The sequence below is a fragment of the Schistocerca serialis genome, chromosome 2 (genome assembly GCF_023864345.2).
Source record: "Schistocerca serialis cubense isolate TAMUIC-IGC-003099 chromosome 2, iqSchSeri2.2, whole genome shotgun sequence".
NCBI classification, from domain to species: Eukaryota; Metazoa; Arthropoda; class Insecta; order Orthoptera; family Acrididae; genus Schistocerca; species Schistocerca serialis.
The window spans coordinates 854,653,080-854,670,754 of NC_064639.1; the positions used below are offsets into that span (position 1 = coordinate 854,653,080).

At 42.4% G+C, this 17,675-nt stretch overlaps 1 protein-coding gene across 1 annotated transcript in view; it reads left to right on the top strand.

Moving 5' to 3' along the window:
- Positions 1 to 17,675, top strand: part of LOC126458156 (ATP-binding cassette sub-family C member 4-like) — a 382,852-nt gene that overhangs the window by 337,656 nt on the left and 27,521 nt on the right. The window contains exons 19-21 of the mRNA XM_050095019.1: positions 5,645 to 5,815; positions 9,348 to 9,475; positions 11,322 to 11,567. Of these exons, the coding sequence (XP_049950976.1) occupies positions 5,645 to 5,815; positions 9,348 to 9,475; positions 11,322 to 11,567 (545 nt within the window). The remainder of the gene's footprint in view (positions 1 to 5,644; positions 5,816 to 9,347; positions 9,476 to 11,321; positions 11,568 to 17,675) is intronic.

The following is a 17,675-nucleotide window of genomic DNA, read 5'->3' on the forward strand; positions in this document are numbered from 1 at the left end:
TAAATTGTTCTGCGTCTATGTTTTGTGTAATGCATTTAACGCGTGTTATGCAAGACTTTGTAGGCATACGTTTGCGAAATATTTTGTTAGCACAATGAATTTTTCATTTTGAAGCAGACTGTGTGCTGATATAGAACTTCCGGACAGATTAAAACTTAGATTTTCATCTTGTTAGTAGTTTGTGGCTTTATGTGCTCCGAAGTTATAAATGAACAACAAGCCATTGGCATCTCTGTTGACTATGGACACTTATTTTTATAGCCTAAAGAGCCTTAGACAACTTACCTATATTTCACAGCCTCACAACAATGGATTCGCGACCTGAGCCCTACTTTTGAACAGGGACAAGGACATCTTCAACAAATATCACATGGATGTAGAATGACAGAATCTCCGTCCTCTGCTTTTTTGCGGCAGAGTACAAATACGCCCACGCGTGTCCTGCATTCTCAGTACAAATGGGAACAGTTACATGCTATATGTGGAAACACAGAGACGGTAATGAATGCACAGAGCGCATGTTGCGCTGGACACTGACAGTAGTAGCATCCACCTGCAAAGTGTTCACTCGTTGCTTGGTTCTCATATATCGCCCTTCAGAATCGCTTATGACATACACCCTCGGCGGTTACATGTTCCGTCCATTGTCTTCTCGGGAATCCACGTACTTGGTTCTTGGCTTTTGTCTACTAGCTCAGTCTGGAGATATTGTCTCTAGCTTTTTATACACTGAGCGGTCAAACGTCATGGCATGGGAGAGCATTGGATACTATGTCAGTCGTAAGCTTCTGAAGCCTGTGAGCTGCATTTGTCTGCGTACAGTTTTGATGCTAACGGGTTTCTGATGCCACCTCGCACTCAAATTGGCGGCGATGTGATTCACAGTAGCTGCCGATCGCCACGTATGACTCTGCGGAGGTGACGTCACGTCCTTTCGTCAAACGCTTGCGGTCGCCCTGTGAGGCAGTTTACGTATGTGGAAACATTTTATCTGCCATGTTGCACACTACCCTGGGCACTGTAGATTACGGAAACCCAAACTGTTGTGTAATTTCCGATACGTTATAACCCACGCATCTTGCACCGATTGTCATTCCACGTCAGAAGTTGTTAACTCGCGACATCCTGTCATTTTCACTACACACCTTCCTACAACAAGATGGTCAGGTACCGTGTCTGCACTCGCACTGACTGTTATTCGGGCGTCATACACGGCACATCTCCAAAACACACAACTCTTCCAGTGGCTTTTAGCCAATCATTTTATTATAAGGAGTGGTACGAAAGGTCGTAACAAACAAACGGGTTGAAATTTGCATATTCCGCTTTGGGATAACGCAGTTAGACAGCTAGGAGTGCAAATGTTGTGTCCAGAGAGGTTGTGCGCACGTGCAGGTACATGACGCAGGAGATATGCAAACAGTTGTGTGTTCCGTCCATGTGACGCGCCAGTGCGTTTCCACTTCGTTCTACAGGTCGTCATTGAGTGAGGTTGGTGTAACACTGATCTTTAAAGTTACTTGATCTACTGTACTCCGTTCCCACAAGTCTCACTCACTTACACTAATGAGACAAACTTTACGAACAATTGTCCAACAGCTTGTTGGTCCGCCTTTGCTACACAATATGGCAGGGGTTCAGAGTGGCATAGTGTGGCATGGGTTCGACACGTGCTTGATAGGTTTCTGGCGGTTTATGGCACTAGGTCTTTACGCACAGGTCACGCAACTCCCATAAATCATCGGCTAGTGGTGTTCCGCCATCAGGAGAATTTGGTGCCCAAGGCTTTAACGCAAGTCCACTGTCATGCTTCTCAAGTCGGTATATAATGATTCTGCCCTATTGACATGGACAGTTGTGCGCTGGAACATGGCGTCACTGTCAACGAAGACATCAGGCCTGAGGAGACGCAGATGGTCCACAATAAAGTTCATGTAGTCCACAACTGTCACGATGCCTTCGATTGCTACCAGAGGGTACATAGAAGCCTAGGTTAGTGTCCCCCTCAGAGCAGTACTGTTCCTGTGGTCTGCCTCCGTGACGTGGTGCAAGTATAGAGCAGCTGCTCGTCCTTATGATCGCGTATCTGGATTCGATCATCGAGTTAGAAACGTGGTTCATCCGTCCAGGCGACACGGTTCTACTGATCCACAGTCCACTCTTATAACCCCGCGTCCACTGCTCACGTAACTGACGATCGTTGGGTTAACATGGGATCACGTAGGAATCGTCATGTACAGAGCCCATGTTCACCGATGTACGCTGGACGGTGTGCTCCGAAACACTTAAGTCTGCATCAGGGCTATTTCATTTCAAATCGCACGAAAAATGAGAAAATTGACCTTGCACTTTTTTAAATCATTACTAATTTTCATATGTGTGAAAAAAGTAAACATCTTTCATGACGTCATCTCTTAAATGTTTTCTAGGTTAGAGGTAAAATTCAGCAAATTTTGCGTAACTTTCTGACCACGACAATTTGTCTGCCGTGTGAATCAAATACCTATAATTTGGTTCAGTGTAAGACGATTCATTCTGAAACTGAATATCTGTTCTTGATGTAGTATATAACAATAACTTAACAACAATTAATAAATTTTTGAAACCCTTTTATTCATGTAGTAAGCATAAACACCGTTTTCATAAAGATTAACCTCCCCTGCAACAACCTTAAAAACTTCCTACACTCTTTCTGAGCACCCTGTGTACTTCCCGTACTACGCCACATGTACGCAACGTCAGAAGTCTCGCATTGAGAAGGGATGTATAAAGTTTTGGCTCATCAGTGTATTTCTGATGCGCTGGTCTATGCAGCCTCCAAGTTTGGAAACATTCAGGCCTCTATTTCTGGTTGACACTATTTTTGCAGAGCTTCAACGTAAATAACTACGAGTATCTTTCCTGAGGTAAGGCGCCCTCTATGCGACTTGCACCACATTGGAAGTTAATCTCTCCAAACCATGACAAGTATATCTGGTACAGTGACGTCACTTAATATAGTTACGTGCTTACTCAATCTTGGTAACTTCACAGTACGTGGTAGGAGGAAGGGAGTGGACGGGGGGAGTATAACATCTGTTTTTAACAAAAAACCACTAGAAGTAATCACACACACCAAGGTTCGACTAAAGAGGTGGCAAAATGCACAAATGCGGCTGATACACGACCAATACATAGGCCAAGTTAGAAAGTGTACGCAGTCAAATTTCTAGGTTAAAATTTCAAACCGTGTTCTTTCATTTGGGGTCTGATGATGCTTCTGTGTGTTTGCTGCAGCTGTTGCCGTCCCCCGCATCTCAGTGGCCAGTCTTGTCAGTCTTCCCAATCACCCGGTAGAAGTCCTCGGGCTTCGATAGCTTCCTGAACTTCCCTACGCCAGTTCCGTCCACCTCATCCTCATTTATTTCCTTCTAGAGGTGTCGGTTTAGTCATCCTCTTGGGCCGTCAGTTCCATAGACATGATCTTAAAGTTCACAAACCATGTGATCTGTTTTATTTCCGTTGTCTCTGCAGCATTAATTAGAATCTCCAGTCGCTCTTGTTTCTTGGTTTATTATTCGATTCATTATTGTTACTTCAAAATATCGCATATAGTTGTTACAATTTTGAATTATCCGTCTCTTAGTGTTTATAGTTATATATTTACTCCACAGCAAGTAATATAGTTACTCAGATTCTTGATCGTTTTCATGTGAGTTCATGGGTAGCATTTTTGCTAGTATCTGTATTCGTCGATAGTACTGCTTGTGCCTGGGCCTATACGTGGCGCGTTGGAGATATGTTGCCATACACATTAACCAATATTCATTTCGTGCGATTCTTAGCGTGATGTTTCCCTTCTATATTCTGAATCTGTTTCTTTTTTCTTTGTTGATAAGACATGACTTTATTGGTGATAAGCCACCTACATCATAGTTCAATGTATATATGCAGGATGTTCCAAAGTGCTTGTGACAAACGTCAAGCGGTGATACATCACGTATATATATAAATGTGTGTGTGTGTGTGTGTGTGTGTGTGTGTGTGTGTGAGAGAGAGAGAGAGAGAGAGAGAGAGAGAGAGAGAGAGAGAGAGAGATAGTTAGTGTGTTAGACTGTTATCTCTACCAGCCTTTGCTGTATAAAAATATTTCACCAAAATTTACATACTCCATGTTCTTTCACCGCAAAATTATACCTTTTTTACTATGTTTTATCGTGGTGCTGATAAAGTGAATGTGAATGCTAAGAAAAAGGCATCAATCAAAACTGGCCCTTCTGGAGACATTTCACTTTCTTAAGTTGGAATCTAGCGAGTACTGTGTATCGATGATCGATGTTCGTTTTTATGTTTCTTTTTACTTTAAGTACACACACTAAAGCGCCAAAGAAACTGGTATAGGCATGCGTACTCAAATACAGCGATATGTAGACAGGCAGAATACGGCGCTGCGATCGGCAGCAGATATATAAGACAACAAATGTTTGGCGCAGTTGTAAATCGGTTTCTGCTGCTACAATGGCAGGTTATCAAGATTTAAGTGAGTTTGAACGTGGTGCTAGGCGCTCAAGCGATGGGACGAAGCATCTCCGAGCTATCGATTAAGTAGGGATTTTCCCGTACGATCATTTCACGAGTGTACAGTGAATATCAGCAATCCGATAAAACATCAAATCTCCGACATCGTTGCGGCCGGAAACGATCCTGCAAGAATGGGACCAACGACGACTGAAGAGAATCGTTCAGTGTGACAGGAGAGCAACCCTTCCGCAAATTGCTGCGAATTTCAATGCTGGGCCATCAACAAGTGTCAGCGTGCGAACCATTCAACTAAACATAATCAATGTGGGCTTCCTGAGCCTAAGGCCCACTCGTGTATCCCTGATGACTCCACGACACAAAACATTACGCCTCGTCTGGGCCTGTCAACACAGACACTGAGCTGTTGATGACTGTAAACATGTTGCTGGTCGGATGAGTCTCGTTTCAAATTCAATCGAATGGATGGACTTGTACAGGTATGGAGGCAACCACATGAATCCAGGGACCCTGCATGTCAGCAGGGGCCTGTTCAAGCTGGTGGAGGCTTTGTAATGGTGTGAGGCGTGTACAGTTGGAGTGATATTGGACCCATGATACGCCTAGATACTACTCTGACAGGTGACACGTAGGTAAGAATCCTGTCTGATCACCTTCATCCATTCATGTCCATTATGCATTCCGACGGACTGGGGCAATTCCAGCAGAACAACGCGACACTCCATACGTCCAGAATTCCTACAGATTGGCTCCAGGAATACTTTTCTGAGTTTAAACACTTCCGCAGGCCACGAAACTCCGCAGACGTGAACATTATTGAGCCTATCTGGGCTGCTCTGCAACATGCTGTTCAGAAGAGATCTCCACCCCCTGGTACTCTGACGGATTTATGGACTGTCCTGCAGGATTCATAGTGTCATTTCCCTTCAGCACTACTTCAGACACTACTCGAGTCCAATCCACGTCGTGTTGCGGCACTTCTGCGTGCTCGCGGAGGCCCTACTCTATATTAAGCAGATGTACCAATTTCTTTGGATCTTCAGTGTATTAAGTAATGTTGTTATGGTAGCGGAGTCATTTTCATGTCATTTTGGTGGCTGCTGTTGACACGGTGCGTACTGCGCAGGTTCCAAGGGTTCGAGCGTGGGCCTGGCCATCACACAATCGCTGTTCGTGACGGACATGCTGCAGTACGGCATCCTGCAGCTGAACGAGTCCGTAAGCCAGGCCACGTCCGTGGAGCGCGTGCTCGAGTACACCAGGCTCGACATGGAGCCCGCCCTCGAGTCCGAACCAGGTAAGCCTCATAGTTCTCGCCTGGGTACTTCGCCACCGCAGTGGTCGATCTGGGGTAACATAACTCAAATAGGAAAAATAAAGATATCAAACAGATTAGAGAATAATTATATTTTAATGATCGCTTCTCCCTGATAGTGGCAAAAATTAAACACTAATGCTCTTATAAGTGCCCGTTGTCTTCCACCATAAATGCTAACTAGCATAAAGACATGTTGGGCATAAAAATACATAATTTCTAAACTAGAAGTATCAATCAAAACTGACGTTTCGATCACCTTTGCAGTGGTCCTCTTCATATAGACTAAACGGTTTAATCTCTCAGAAGACGATCACTAGAAAGATGGTCGAAACGTCGGTTTTGATAGTTGCTGTTAGTTACAAAAAGACGCGCCAGATGTTTAAAAGAATTGTAATCAGTAGTTCTCTTACTACATTTGGTACACAGATATCTTACAAAACGCACTTACAATGCACCGAATCAGATGTTAGTTTCTAAGCTAGCTCAGCGTGTTCGGTCACAGAGTTATGTGCCCTCCGTAATATAAAAACTGAGTGAATGGATCAACGATGAACTTGAATGGATGTGATAGGACGTCCACTCCGAACAAATGCAACGAACAATGATCAAAATGAAATAATAGAAACGTAAATAAAAAAGAAATTGAAGCAATTATTATGTCACTGAAGTATAATGACACATATAGCTTTTTCATGGGTAAAATACATTTTACACTTATCTGTAAAATGAAAGATTAAGATTTTTGTGTTCCCTCAATCTCAATATTACACTTTCAGAAAAGAAAGAATTGACCAATTTTGGAAATTAGTGAGGCGACACTTGATCAGCGTAGCCTCATTTTGCCAAATTAATCTTCGGCAGTCAACTCCAGGTCTGAGTCCGTTCAGGGACTTCCAACTTGTCAATTTTGATCATAGCCAGGAGGTACAGTTTCTGAAACTCTTTACCAGCCAGGTGGAAGATAGATCTTTGTCCTCCGTAGTTGCAATCTAGTTTTTTGAAAAGTGGCTGTAAGTGTCGTCGATATATTAAGGAAACTCTTCCTTGATTTCAGTCGTTGCAGGTGCGGTTCGTGCCCATTCAGAGAATGCAGTCTCTATCGCTCCATTTCCTTTCTTTCCTCATAATGTACGAGGTCTGTTCAAAAATTTCCGTAACTTTGTCACAAAATTTTTCTTGGCTTACCTTTTACTTATCGTGCATGGTCTCCTTCGAAATACCCTCCTCCACAATTGGTACACCGCTCCCAGCGGGGCTTCCACTTCTTGCTGGATCGCACGAAGCACCGTTTGGGAATATTCTTTTATCTCGTCTATCGTCACTAATCTTCGTCCTTTCAACGGAGTTTTCAATTTTGGGAATAAAAAAATGTCCGCAAGGGCCAGGTCTGAAGAGTACGGAGGTTGAGGCAGCACAGTGATTTCGTTTTTTGTGCAGCAGTCACGCACCAACAGGGATGAATGTGCGGGTGCGTTATTGTGATGCAAGAGCCATGAATTGTCTCGGCACATTTCAGACAGTTTTCTTCTCACATTTTCTCACGGGCGTCGCAACGCGTCCCAACACTACCATCGATTGACAGTTTGTCCCTGTGGCGCGAATTCATGATGAAATAATGCTTCAAAGTCAAAGAACCCTATCAGCATGGCTTCGACATTTGACCTGCCTGGCGAGCTTTTTTTGTCTTGGAGAATCTTTTCCAGTCCATTGTGAAGATTGGGCTTTGGTCCCAACATCATAACCGTAGACCCATGTCTCATCACTAGTTATGATTCTCTTAAGGAACATCTCGTTCTCATTTGCGCGATCCGAAAGCTCTTCACAGATTGTTAGGCGAAGATCTTTCTGGTCTTGACTCATGAGCTGAGGGACGAACTTGGCGGCAACACGATGCATTTCAAGATGCTGTGTGAGGATTTCGTGAGATGACCGAACTGAAATGTTACATTCTTTTGCAATCTCTCTGACAGTCACCCTTCAATTGTCGTGCACAGTTTCGCTTACGTTCCCGAGAAGAGCGTCAACGGTAGACGTTGAAGGGCGTGCTGAACGAGGCTCAGTCGAGAACGACTTAAGCACTCAACACCGTAGGCTTCCTGCATTATATGGTGTGCCTGTATAAAGGTTTTCTTGAGTTTCCCGCAAAGTTTAATGCAGACGCGTTGCTCCTCTAACTTTGCCATCTCGAAATCCGAAAATTGTGCGACACAACGGTCTACTCAATACAGCGCCGACATGCAACATCCGGCAGTGGTAATATCTCTTTATATTCTACTAATTATCCCTGCACAATTCTATGAGTGAATTACGTTTCCTACTTGACCATCTATATACTCGCAGAATCGATGCGCAAAGTAGGACAGTACTATTACTAGTCCATGAGCGCATAATTACTCTTTGTAATGTTCTCTCTGGTGTGTTGAGAGGACTTCTAGGATCTTCTGCGTGCCAAATAGCCGCATTGAATAATTGTGATTTCCTTTCAAGATTATTGGAAGAAAGAGATTGAAAATATATTGTATGCTACTCAAGAAAATATATACTGAGCATTTACATCAAAGGTGTGTAAGGAATTTCATTATATATGTATTCTCTAATTGGAAATTTGCACGGAGGTGTTGTTTCGTTGGTAATCAGAAGGGAACTTCCGATGAATTGGAAACGAACCTGCAATTATTAGATGCAAGAGCTCCATTATTTCATCTGATAATTAAACTCTATCAAAGCAAACTTTCCGCTTGATCTGAGGTTTCCCGACTGACTACGCAACACAAGAAAACCAAGACATTTTATTTACATAGGGTTGTAGATCGCTTCGAATCATCGAGACTGTGGACGAGGATAGTCATCGTCCGATTCTGATTAAACAAGTAAAACTTAATTATAACTTTCTTGAGCGACTGTGGTGGCTGTGATATGGCTGCTTACGAATGAGGTCATTAATAAAATACTAATAACTAACTTTCCTGCCGGCCGCTGTGGCCGAACGGTTCTAGGCGCTTCAGTCCGGAACCGCGCTGCTTCTATGGTCGCAGGTTCGAATCCTGCCTCGGGCATGAATGTGTGTGATGTCCTTAGGTTAGGTAGGTTTAAGTAATTCTGAGTCTAGGGGACTGATGACCTCAGATGTTAAGTCCCATAGTGCTTAGAGCCATTTGCACCCTTTTTGCACTAACTTTCATCCTCACCAGTAACCAGTATAAACACAATATTAATAAAAATTGTACAGTTACACATTAGACATCGGCATGTGCAGGGGTGTCAACCGCATTTCGCTCCATCATGCCACTGGCACCCAATTACGAAGGTTCCGGAATTTTTTTAACAGACCTAGTATGTTATAATTGATAAGTGATCGTTAACGAGCTGTTTTTAAACAGTTGATGGAACAATCGCTATTGCAGTAGTGCCTAAGCTTCCAGATTACAAGAAATGTGAGCCTGAGGTGTTGCCTGGGTTGGGAATACGCTCAGTGGTGAGACGTGGTGTAGTGTGGCGTGGTGTGTTACAGGCAAGAAGCCCCCCAAGGGTTGGCCCAGCTCCGGCGCCGTCGTCTTCCAGGACGTGACGCTGCGGTACGGCGCGGACGTCCCGCCCGTCCTCAAGGCGGTCAACTTCTCCATAGCGCCCACGCACAAGGTGAGCTCCGGCGTTCAGTAGCGGCAGTCGCTGTCCACTGCGAGTGGCCGGCCTGCTACACTGCTGAACACGATATCGAGTGAATGCGAATAGTGTCGCTCGTATTAGACGATATTCTTGAATAAAGCATTCTCGCGTTACTCGCACTTCAATTCGGGTAAAATCTCAAGCTTTCGACAATTTCCACCATCGGCTTCGTCTGGAGAAACTGTCAGTCGTGCTGGTCTCATACAGCCCGTAAAAAGTTCATGTACAGCGTTTTGAGACAAATTTTATAAGACTTTGTTTTCTGATTGAACCCACCTTGAGTAAACACAATTCTTTCTATTTTTACCCAGACATGTTTCACTGAAGTTGCGGGCAAGATCTAGTGCGCACGCGGCTGTGTGTGTGTGTGTGTGCGCTCGCACGCGCAACATGTTTCACTTACTTTCTCTGATTTCCTCATTATGTACAATGTGGAAAAAGGCACTTTTTATACTTCCACTGTCACGGTTTACGAAACAGCGAAACCAGGCTGGCGGACAACTCAATAGTTGAAACTGTTAGGGGTGTGAGTTTTGCCTGTTTCACATATGTTTCTGACTCTCTCTTCTCTCTCTCTCTCTCTCTCTCTCTCTCTCTCTCTCTCTCTCTCTGTGTGTGTGTGTGTGTGTGTGTGTGTGTGTGTGTGTGTGTGTGTGTGTGTGTATTAGCGTCGTCTGACAGTTCTTTCAGGGCAGACACAGAGTTTCGTCGCAGAGAGATATGTATTCGTTTATAATTTCTGATAAACGAATATACAGCTCCCTGTAAGAGAACTCTGCCCTCAAAAACTGTGAGACGACTAACCCATAAAGACACAGACACACACACGCACGCACACACAAACACCCCCCCCCCCCACACACACACACAAGAACACACACACACACACACACACACACACACACACACACACACACAAACTCAGAGACAGATTTAAAAGTCTCTGCCCTGTTACCCCCTCCCCCAGAACACATTCAATTGTTCCGTTGCTCGACTGCCCGCCAACTTCGTTTCGTAGTTTTGAAAAAGTGACAATTAAAGTTTAAAAAGTGGAATTATTCACATTGAACATAATGAGAGAACCAGGAAAAGTATGGAAACATGTTGCACACATATACTCGCGCACACACACACACACACACACACACACACACACACACACACACACACACACACTCTCACACAATCTTCCACATTGACTAAAATAATGTTAACACACATTTTAGAGATAATTAACTTTCTACATTAAGTTTTCCATTGCTGCACTTAACAGACCGTGAAAGGAAAACAACTGTCACGCAAAACACAGAAAGCCAGAAAATACAGTGTAAATATAAACAGATCTTGACTGTTTTCGACTTTGTGAATAATTTCCTAACAACTCAAAATTATATAAGCACAGGTAGTAATAAGAAATGTGTCTGTTATTTAATAGAAGGAAAAAGGAACCCTACTGCTGATGCTGTAACTCCAGCGAAACGTGTCTTGGTTCTCAAATTTGTGAATACTTTCTTAAAAACTGAAAATTACGTAAATAAAGATAGTAAACACAAATTTTCCTGTTATTTGATAGAAGGAAAGTAAAAAAGCTACTGATTATGCTGTTACTTCAGCGAAACATGTCTGAGTGAAAAAACAAAAAGTGTGTTTATTCAAGGAAAACCCCATACTAAAATATTTTTTTTTTGTAAGCAAACACGGGCACAAGAGCTTCAACCCCGAGATAATTATTTGTGAGACGTGGATGGATATCGTTCGTGTAGTGACGGCACGTTGTCGTCGAGTGTTGGTATACACGCAGAGCTGTTGGTGCCGGCAGGTGGGCATCGTGGGGCGCACGGGCGCCGGCAAGTCGTCGCTCATCTCGGCGCTGTTCCGGCTGGCGCCGATCGAGGGCGCCGTGCTGCTCGACGACATCGACACGCAGACCATCGGGCTGCACGACCTGCGCCGCCACATCTCCATCATCCCGCAGGAGCCCGTGCTCTTCTCCGCCTCCATGAGGTTCAACCTCGACCCCTTCCAGGAGTTCGACGACGCCAAGCTCTGGGAGGCGCTCGAGGAGGCAAGTAGCACCTCTCACCATTTCTTTGCCTTTTATTCCCCCCTCCCCCCCTCCCCCCCGCCATCCCCCACCACTCCCCCTAAAAATATGCTTGTAACTGCTCCCATAATGAAGCTATGCCTCTCGCTTCCTTGGTCCAAGTACATCTACACTACTGTCCATTAAAATTGCTACGCCACTAAGATGACGTGCTACAGACGTGAAATTTAACCGACAGGAAGAAGATGCTGTGATGTGCAAATGATTAGCTTTTCAGAGCATTCACACAAGATTGGCGCCGGTGGCGACACCTACAACGTGCTGACATGAGGAAAGTTTCCAACCGATTTCTCATACACAAACGGCAGTTGACTGGCGTTGCCTGGTGAAACGTTGTTGTGATGCCTCGTGTAAGGAGGAGAAATGCGTACCATCACGTTTCCGACTTTGATAAAGTTCGGATTGTAGCCTATCGCGATTGCGGTTTATCGTATTGCGACACTGCTGCTCGCGTTGGTCGAGATCCAATGACTGTTAGCAGAATATGGAATCAGTGGGTTCAGGAGGGCAATACGGAACGCCGTGCTGCATCCCAACGGCCTCGTATCACTAGCAGTCAAGATGACAGGCATCTTATCCGCAGGCGAATCCCTTTGTATGTAGTCTCTCTGCAACTATTTAACGGAAATTGCGATCCTGGTGAAAATTTCTAAGTTATTAACGCCACGATGCTGAAGCATTTAGATTACGAAATGAGACACTAAAGTTGTCCAACAGTCCATAAAGGTATTTTACAAAAGTATATCACGCTATTTATCATTCGGTAGCAAAATAACCGCTGATGGCCGAAGTAGGGATTTCTTAAAATCTAATATAAAACTAAGTGTTAGGAAGTCTGTTCTAAAGGTATCTGTTTAGAGTTTAGCCTTGAACGAAAGTCAAACCTGAAGATAAGCAGTTCCTACAAGATGAGAATGGAAGCTTTTGAAACGTTGTGTGGCAGAAGAATGTTGAAGATTACATGGGTAGACCGCATGACTGTGCCTGCAACAGAATGAAGTTGTCTACAGGTCATATTATGACGTTTTTGGAGAACGAATATCTCCTCTACAAAAATCAACATGGATTCCGCAAACAGAGATCTTCCGAAAATCAGCTCGCTCTGTTCCCTCTATGAGGTCCATAGCGCCGTAGACAACGGCACTCCGGTTGATGTCGTGTTCCTTTTCAGGAAGGCATTTTACACCATTCCGCACTGCCATTTAGTGAAAGAGTACGAGCTTATCGAGTATCGGAGCAGATATGCGACTGAATCAAAGGCTTCCTTGTAGATAGTGTAAGTAGGCTGTTTATGTTTTCTCTATGTAAGTAGGCTGTTTATGTTTTCTTATTGGCAACATTACGTAACGCTCAATATGAAAATCACTGGCTGTGCCGTGTGCAGTCTGTGGCTGCTTTGCATTGTTGTAATACTCGCCATTGTAGTGTTGGGCAGCGGCAGCTGGGCTGTTAACAGCGCGTAGCGTTGCGCAGTTGGAGGTGAGCCGCCAGCAGTGGTGGATGTGGGGAGAGAGATGGCGGAGGTTTGCAATTTGTCATGAACTGATATATATATTATGACTTGTGATGATATTAAGGTAAATACATTGTTTGTTCTCTATTAATATCTTTCATTTGCTAACTATCCCTATCAGTAGTTAGTGCCTTCCATAGTTTGAATCTTTTATTTAGCTGGCAGTAGTGGCGCTCGCTGTATTGCAGTAGCTTGAGCAGCGAAGATTTTTGTGAGGTAAGTGATTTGTGAAACGTATAGTTTAATGTTAGTCAGGGCCATTCTTTTGTAGGGAATTTTGAAAGTCAGATTGCGTTGCGCTAACAAAATATTGTGTGTCAGTTTAAGCACAGTCATGTAAGAATTGTTCAAAGGGGACGTTTCATATGTCGACCCTTAGCCTAGGATACCTCACTGGAATCTTCTGATTTTTCTTGTAGTTTGTGTATTTAGTGTAGCTTTTGTTTATTGCTAGCGCGTAATTGTAGAGAGAATCTCCTTTGTAGTTGTAGCCTTTCATTGTTGTACAGTAAAACAGTTGTGGCATGCATATAGATTTGCACCAAGTATTTCGCAGCTGCGCTTGCAATTAACTAGATATTATTTTCAGTGCTGTGTTAATGTGTTCTCTTATTTTTGATCTTCAAATTGTGTTTTTCTGTGTTGTCGTGTGAAATACTGTGACAATAATGGCGTGTGAAAAACGTAATACTAGGCTCCAAAGTAAACTGAGAAATGACAGTGAAAATGAAAGCAGTGTGTTAGCGCCACCGAGTAATGAATTAACTGATGTTCAAAGTAGTAATTTGGTAACTGTTCATAGGGAAATGGAGCAGGCGGCAAACAATGGCGTGGACAGTGAAACAATTAGTGAAGAGGGACGCATTATCGATCGATCGGTCGGCAACAGCTTGCCTCAGGAATCGGGAATGACAGGACACAATTTTGCGAATACTGTAGACTCAGGTTTTGGGTTCTCGCCGTTTTCTCAAATAAGTCAAGACACATTTTCTGCTTGTCAAAATGTGCAGGGGGGTACACGCTTACTTCGTGTACCATGTGTGTGGCAACCACAAGGAACCCTAGCTAATATGGTATTTGCTTATACAACTTTACACATCGGTACCATATTTCTCTAACACACAAATTACACAGCTATCTGATCATGTAACTGAGAGATAAACTTTTTTATTACATCAGTGACAGATGTTTACGTAATTACACCGTTGGATAACTTCACACTTACGAAATTGTATTTTGTCTGTACTGTGTGAACTCTTCATATTTTTTCGGAACCATTGTGATACTATGAGAGCTTTGAATGATATATTTGGTAATGGATTCATGATTTTTAAAGTACGTTTGAGGCAGATGACACTTTTGACATGAGCAGAGAATTTTTTTAGGCTTAGAAATTATTGGAGGAAGTTACGACGATTTTGAGATTTGACTGAAGTGTTATGATGTTATTATTACGACGACGAAGTGTATTATGTTGTTGAGGAATGTTTATTATGCTACGTATTTCTCACGATGAAATATTGAAGAAGTGTCGACGAATATGTATATGTATAATGAGGTAAGGAATAATGATTAGTGTTTAGGGACTCTGATTTATGAAAAGGATGTTGGAAACCAAGAAACGTACTTTAAGAGTTATGAAACGTGTGACTGTATCACAATGCTGACGAATATTTTTTTTTGGACACTTATATTTATAGGATTTTGTTTCTACAGATTTGCAACGCTAATTCTTGACCTGTGAAATATTTTTATATGCGACTGTCTCTGTAGCGGAAACTGCTGTCGTAAATATTTCCGTAAGAAAGTTAACGGACCACCTACACATAATGCGTCGCGGGCACCCAGCTGTGTCAGACGCCTGGAGAAAAAGCCATTAGCGCGTGCCTTTCAGAGCACAGGAAAACACCTGGAGAACAAGCCATTAGGGTGTGCCTTTCATCGCTAATGCGACACCCTCGTTACTTGAAAACATATGATTACTCGCACTTTGTGCTAATTGCTGAAATGCTTATGAATTGATGGGAAATATTCGTACATCTGCAAACCTGATAATGACAAGTGTCTTTCTATGAGAGTTGAGAGCTACTGACTTACGAAATGCCACATGACTATTGAATGATGTTTTTATGCTTTGGTTTGCGTAATTGCTTATTTCACTTGATATCTGGTTTCCAGCTGTGTTGCAGCATTGGTTTCATAAAATAAAATTAAATGCATTTGCTAATGTGAACACTTTCTGTCAACAGATCTATTAAATAATTATTTTATGATCCACATTCTTTAAAAAAAGGAGCACTTGGAAAGGAAAGAACAATAAGAAGGAACTAATAACAGTAACACATAATTTTCTTTTCAAGTACTTGGTAATTTCTTTTGTAGAATAAATTGTGATGCATCACTCTAATATTAAGATGTGACATAGGTATTAGACATGGCCATTTTAGTGTAATATTTTTTCTGCTTGCGCTATGTCATGTTTAGGTATAAGTTGCTGCTGTTTGCCAGGCATAGTGTTATTGAATTTGACTTTTGCTCATTTATGCTGCTAGCTTTGCCAATTTGCATTTTTTTGCATTGCTGTTTGTGTTGATTTGTTATGTGATGCTGCATTGCCTCGTCCCTTAGTTTAGCATCTGAGCTCAGTAGATTTAAGTTAGCTTAAGAGGGGGTAGCCTCTAAGAGAATGAGTTGCGATGAATTGGAAGAAATGCGTTGAGAAAACAGGTTTAGGTAGGATTTTCTTGGAAATAAATGTTGAGGTAAGAAATGTGTGAACATATAAATACAGAAAGCATGCTTAGATAGAATTTTTTGGTGGAAACAAAGGATGAAATAAGAGGAAAGATATATGAAGTTTTGGGTTGGACTGCAGTACCACATGTTACACTGAAAACGAACCCTGTCCTTTCCTATTGGTGTTATCCCACTATGTGTTTGTGTACCCTTGTGTATTTGTTTTCTTCCTGTCTCTGTGTAGTTTCATAGAATTTTTTCTTCTTTTAATATTAAGCTACATTCACTATGATGAGGAATACTGTTATCCTCAAATATAATTGGCATTAATAATATGTTATTTACTTTGTAAAGATGTTTAGACATTATTTACTGTGTTTTGTGTTAATGCTCATGTGTGAAGTTGATGTTTCGAAAGTTATTCTGATCTTTTATGTATTTACTTATGTCATAATTCCTGTAACACTGATGTATATGTCTATTTCTATTCTTTTGTAACGCCTGTTTTACTACAAATGTTATCTGTATTGTTATGTTCTTTAATGATGTATTTTGTACCTTTATTGTATTCTTACGTCATAAAATTGTAATTGTCACCAGTTCATGATATTATTAACATGTAAGTTACATTTCACTGCACACGTTTCTGTTGGTCATAGTATATGGACAATATGTGAGAAGTAGGAACTGTTAGTGTTTGCACGTGTGTTACTAATTCAGCAAGGGACTGGATAACAGCATTGCTGGTTCTAAGGACAATTTCAAAAACTTTGTGAGTGCACAAGTGGTGGTTTATGGACTTGCTATATTCTCCGCAAGACTCTTCGAGGGTGATTGTGCACCTGCACAGTCGCAACAGATGGCTGCTGGCCGTCTCTACAAGGACTACAGTGGGTCTGCACCTCTGGTGGCCCACCAATACCATTATCTCTACAAGGACTGCAGTGGGTCTGCACCTCTGATGGCCCACCAATACCGTAATCTCTACCAGGACTACAGTGGGTCTGCTCTGTGATGACCTACCTACCAATATTCATCAAAACTTCGACTGACTCTGCTGTGGGTTTGCTCTGTTGTGGACCAATACTTGTCTGCATGTCGAGAGTCAGCACTGTCTTTCCGTTGGAAGGACAACACTACTTCTTCAAGACTGCATGGAAATCCACTACTTCTGTGTGCATTTTCTTTTACTGCTCAGACTTTGAGAAAAACACTGCTATTCTCCTGTTATGTACGATTAGGACTGTCTTTATGGACTGTGAGAAATTTTTAGCTTTTGACCAACATTGTATCAATAAGTGTGTGCATTTGATTTCTTTGTTATTGTAATTATGAAAAATTTTATCAAATCATTATTGGCCACTGCCCAAAAAAAAATTTTGTAAAATTTTTTGTGGGGAGCATGGGGGCTATGTAAGTAGGTTGTTTATGTTTTCTCTATGTAAGTAGGCTGTTTATGTTTTCTTATTGGCAACATTACGTAACGCTCAATATGAAAATCACTGGCTGTGCCGTGTGCAGTCTGTGGCTGCTTTGCATTGTTGTAATACTCGCCATTGTAGTGTTGGGCAGCGGCAGCTGGGCTGTTAACAGCGCGTAGCGTTGCGCAGTTGGAGGTGAGCCGCCAGCAGTGGTGGATGTGGGGAGAGAGATGGCGGAGGTTTGCAATTTGTCATGAACTGATATATATATTATGACTTGTGATGATATTAAGGTAAATACATTGTTTGTTCTCTATTAATATCTTTCATTTGCTAACTATCCCTATCAGTAGTTAGTGCCTTCCATAGTTTGAATCTTTTATTTAGCTGGCAGTAGTG